Source organism: Helicoverpa zea, chromosome 31 (genome assembly GCF_022581195.2).
Source record: "Helicoverpa zea isolate HzStark_Cry1AcR chromosome 31, ilHelZeax1.1, whole genome shotgun sequence".
NCBI lineage: Eukaryota > Metazoa > Arthropoda > Insecta > Lepidoptera > Noctuidae > Helicoverpa > Helicoverpa zea.
In genome coordinates this window covers 18,367,971-18,373,418 of record NC_061482.1, presented here as the reverse complement: position 1 = coordinate 18,373,418, position 5,448 = coordinate 18,367,971, and the positions used below count along the sequence as shown (strand labels likewise).

Here is a 5,448-nt window from a genome sequence, read left to right as displayed (position 1 = left end):
TACAGGACATCAAAATTTGTAACAATATTCCAAAAGTTTAGGTATATAAAATACATTTTATTTCCTAAAGTCCATAAATAAATACTGATCGATCTTGTAGTAAATACAGAACTCCAAAATTGTCTACTAACACACGATCACAACCACACGTGGGGACAATTTATAGACAAAAAAAAATACTTCCAAAGTACCTACTAAAAGTAGTCAAAAAATATGTTATGATAATTCACACATGACACCGCGCATCTCCGCGGATTTGTCCGCGCGGATGAGCGGTGACTTTATAAAAGTTAGAACCACAAAATAACCGCTGTGGAGTGCGGTGCAGTGTGTGAATCACCCTAATGTAAAAATAAGATACATAAATATTAAAATACAGCAAGCTTTTTTATCAAAAATACATTCACATTCAAACAAAACAGGTTTAGGAATTTAGGAATGTGACAAAGATTTAGGAATGTACAATGAATGGTACATTATTCAATTGAATAATTAATAACAACAATTTCGAAAATTAAATAATCAAAATCATCTGTTAAGAGCTACCGTATCACAGACAAAGAAAGATCTACATTGTGTCAAGGTTTAAAATTAACAAAAAGAGATCTGAGGGATCTCTGTCAATAGTGAGTTCGCTACTAACAAACATTGAGCTAATAACAATAGCTACTATAAATTCAACTACTATAAACGTGTAAATTCGCTGCTAACAAGAAAAATGCAAAATAATTTCGAATCCTAAAACTAACCAGTCAAAACTCTCTAAACGAATAGTCAAAAAAGTCTTCTAACTACATCAACAGAATACAGTCATTAAACGTGATTAATTTTAACTACAATATCTACGATGCTTCAATATCTAATAAACTACACATCAAGAAATAAATATATTTATATGTAGATTTATAGAAATTCGATAAAGTTTACAAAGATTAGGCTTTCCTCGGCACTACTAGAGCTTTGAATGGAGCTGCTGAAGGGGTGGCACCGTCCACATGATCTAAGGAAGGCAAGGGTTCTTCAGGAGCTGGTAAGAACGAAAACCTCTGCAGCATGGTCGTGGTAAAGACGAATATGTTACATCTGGCTAGCACATCCCCCATGCACCTGTGCTTGGCTAGGCCGAAAGGAAAGTAGTGATCTGGCAGGCAAATCCTCCCTTCAGATAGAAACCGTTCTGGCTTGAAAGAGTACGGCTCAGGGTACATCTCTTCGTCCATCAAGATGTTTGTGAAGTTGCTCAGGACCATCGTATCCTGGAAAAGGAACATTAAGTAAGTAAATACGTTAGGTCAAAGTCAAAGTCAAAGTATCTTTATTGTGGGCATATGTAAGTTACAGATCTTAACAATATATTTGAGTATCAATATGTCCTGCCTAATAGGCATACAATAATTTAAATGGGTAGGTATTGGCACTACAATTAAGTGATTCAATTATTTAACTGATGAGAGATACTACTAATATAAACGCGAAAGTACGTAACAATGAAGGGCAAAACGACTGAATGAATTTTAACTTTATACGTAACTATCTACATTAAGTTTCTTTGAATTTGGATATTCACGATATCTTTGCTGCAGGCAAGGCCTACCAGAATATCTAGTAAGGGGGCATTCAATATACGTGTATGTAATACGTGAGATGCTTAAGGGGAGGAGCGTGTCGGGTCAAATCTTATCTAATCTTGCGTTGGACAAAGAGGGGGTCTCGGCAAATAACACGCATTTTTTTCTGAATGAAAATAGAGTAGATATTCTTTTTGAAGCCACAGTAGTTACAATAAGTATTTATTTGAAAAAAATCTTACTAGAGATTGGGGGATAGGGGAGGGGGAGGAACAAAAAAAATAAAAAAGCAACCCACGTAATTAAGGAAGGCCCCCTAAGAAGTCATTAAAAGCACAAATAAACAGTGGTACAAGCCACGTTACATAATTTAATGGGAAGTTCTTACCTCTGGTATAAAATATCCAGCGAGCGTCGTATCCCTCAGGGCACGGTGAGGGACGCCGAAGGTGCGCCCCATGAAATGCCGTACACATTCGTGGACAATAGCCTCGTTGTACGGCATACTGGAAGAAGAGATAACAATGGGTTAGCAGTAAAATGTACCCACCCAAAACAAAAATGTGAAAGACTGCCAAGTTCGATAATATGGGAATGCTTCGCCTATAAAAGAAGTGAGATCTGAATAAGTACCAAGTTCCATACACATACCTCAGTTAAAAATAGTTACTTTTTAATGATGTCACTTGGCAAGTTTTCACACTCCTTGTTATAAACCTACTAAACGCAATGAATCAAGTATTTAATTTTCTATTAAAACTTGCCAAGTAACATCATTAAAAAGTAACTATTTTTAACTGAGGTATGTGTATGGAACTTGGTACTTATTCAGATCTCACTTCTTTTATAGGCGAAGCATTCCCATATTATCGAACTTGGCAGTCTTTCACATTTTTGTTTTGGGTGGGATTTCATTTATTTTTGTAAGGTTGTTTATTTTATTTTTTTCTTATGATGAAGTTAGTTAAAGAAATGTCTCATTTATACTATCTTTCAGATTTTTTTATATGCACTATGTTTCTTACAAAGAAATGAACTAGATTAACTAAATGGACTAGATTTACCAACTGACTGACATGACATGTTATCATATATTATGTTCGTGGATCAAAGTTACACATTTGTTATTTTCGAAAGTGATTCACACTTGGCCGTTTTCAGATTTTTACTTTACTTTGACTAAATACAATCCTTTGTAACGAATTTCAGATCGGTACGACCATTCGAAGATATATTATATAAATATAGATAAATTTAGTTCGTTTTAGTTCCTTAGGGGTATACATTTACACCGGGTATAAAACACCTTCATTATTTTGAAACCGACTCACACTTGGCCATTTTCAGATTTTTCCCTTTACCTTGACATAAGGACCTACCTCCATGCCAAATTTCAAGTCAATACGACCATTGGAAGTGGTCTAGGTTTTTGATGAGTGAGTCAGTCAGTCAGTGAGTGTATAGTAAAAATAGCGATTTTCTGACGGCAATATCTCAAGACCTACAATAGGTATATTAATGAAATTTTGTATTTTAGATAAGTGAGGGGGTCTCAACAGATACTAGAAATTTGATATGCGTAAATAAAATAGATTTTGAGTTACAGGGGGGTCGAATTTGGCCCGAAATGGTTCGTGTAATATAACCCACGGCCGGTGTGTCGCTTTTTTTGCTCGAACTTGGCGGACACACTGCCGTGTGTCTAGATTGTGATTACTTACCTATATAATAATGTATGACTGTGGATTTACTTACTTGGGACGATCCTCCAAGCTCGGTGTCCGATCCCTTCCGACGACTCTATCAATCTCTTCTTGAGCTTTCTTCTGTACTTCCTGCTCCCTCACCAGGTAACTGAAGCAGAAGCTCATGCTCTTACTGGTGGTCTCCGTCCCAGCCATGAACATATCCATACACATGGCCACCAGCTGCCCTTCCGAGTACGTATCCACTTCTCCCTTCTCCTTCAAAACTCTTATGTACACATCCATAAAATCTCGATCTTCTTGAGACGAATCAAACCTCTCTTTGTGCCTCGCTAATTCGTCACGAAGGAACTTCCAAATTCTTTTGTGCGTTCTAACAAAGTCTTTGTAACCAGACAATGTGGGCATCATAATGCTTAGTATAGGAAAGTGACTGAAAAGTGTACCCACCATATCTACGGCGGCGAATAAATCAAATAGAAGGGCTTGCAGCACCTTCATCTGGGGGTCCGTAGGTTTATACCTGATACCCGCCATCATCGTCCACAGAGTGTTCAATATGTAAACATTAAAAAAATTGTGCATTTGTATGACGGCTGCATCGCCATCACCAACTGTCTCCAAGACGTCGTTGACCATATGCGAAGCTTCCGACCGGGCGATGACTTCCATTCCTCGACGTCCGAATCCAAACTCCTTCAAATGCCGTAAAAGAAATCGTCTCTGTTCCTTCCAGAGCTCCCCATCAGTAAGTAATACTCCTCGGCGTTCTCCCCAAGTTCTCGTTTGATAGAATATTCCTTTAGGTCTTCCATCTATATCTTCGTTATAAAGCATTTCCTTGTTAGCTTCCAAGCTGTTGACCATCACGATTCTATCCTTTCCTATTCTAAGACCGAGCAGAGATCCATCTCTGGAGTATGCTAGAGAGAGTTCTTTTACTGCTTTATACAAGTAGCCGGTTTTTTCTCTAAGTCTGTAGACTTCACTGGCACAGCCAAGGATTGGAACCCATCTTGGTCCCGGCGGAAACTTCTTCGGCTTATGGGTATCGTAGTACAGATACAAGCAGACCGCTAGCACGATCGTTAGCGCTGCCAACCACATCTGAAATAGAAAGAAACAAATCATTTAGTAACACATTAATTACATTTACATTACAATTGACTTCGCAGGGCCGTTTTGAAAGCAAAACCTTACGCTCAAAAAATACAAACGCTAAAATACGGTGATAATATAATCTAGATATATATTCGCAATGCAGACGATGAACAGGTTTTCTCCTGATAATGTACTGCTAAAGTAACGTGGCCACAGTTTTCTCGTCCAGTTACCTAGTTTCACATAGCTGACATAGCAAAGTCACACTCAAAATACATTCTTCTAACTTAGCGAAACAACGCTTTTTGAACGTCAAAATTTACAAACGTCCATCCCAAAACGCCCACCCTTCACCATTTTCTATGTGTGCTGGGAAAAAAATTGGCGCAACAAACTGCCCAGCAACACATGTCTGTCTGTAGGTTAGAAGAAACTATGAACAATGTTTTGTACATACATTAGTATATCGCTGTAAACAATATTGTCATTAAAATTAAATGTACTATTTTTATAAAACCGTAACATGCCAGCCAGCACCCTACATACCTTTGTAATGCATACAATGACATAGAATTTTCAACAGTATATAATATTTCAGGTCATTTCCCAGTGAACCTGTTGTAAGTTCAGGCGACGTAACGTGCCAACCGAGCGTGGTACCAGATAGTGCGTAACATGTTACGTGTTACGTGAATGTTATGCGTTGCGTGGCAGGAAGGTAATTAACTATCTGACGGGTCACGTGCAGCGGGAAATATTGTGTTAATTTTGGGCGATAAAAGATTGTAATTTATTATTGTTTTTTACTCATTTTTAAAGGGTTCTTCTTTGTTTGTCTTAAGATAAATGTTCAATAATAAAATACGATTTTCTGCCACCAAACATTAACACAAAATGTGTGTGTTTTTTTTATTTATTGTTATTAATAATTAGCCGAGACACCTATGTATAGCGTGTCCAGAAAATCAAATAAAATTATTAAGGACCTTCCAAAGGGTTTTCAATATTCGCTCCCTGACCTAAAAAAAATCCTCCGCCGAGCATCTGCATAACTTCAAAATGTATAAGGGCAA

General features: G+C 37.4%; 1 protein-coding gene across 1 annotated transcript; it reads right to left on the bottom strand.

The window, feature by feature from the left end:
• Positions 1-932: 932 nt before the first annotated feature.
• On the bottom strand, positions 933-4,381 carry LOC124645137 (probable cytochrome P450 303a1). The gene is made up of 3 exons (XM_047184886.1): positions 3,324-4,381; positions 1,957-2,074; positions 933-1,256 (listed from the first exon to the last, which is right to left on the bottom strand). The coding sequence occupies exons 1-3, from the start codon at positions 4,379-4,381 to the stop codon at positions 933-935; spliced, it is 1,500 nt and encodes a 499-aa protein (XP_047040842.1).
• Positions 4,382-5,448: the final 1,067 nt, after the last annotated feature.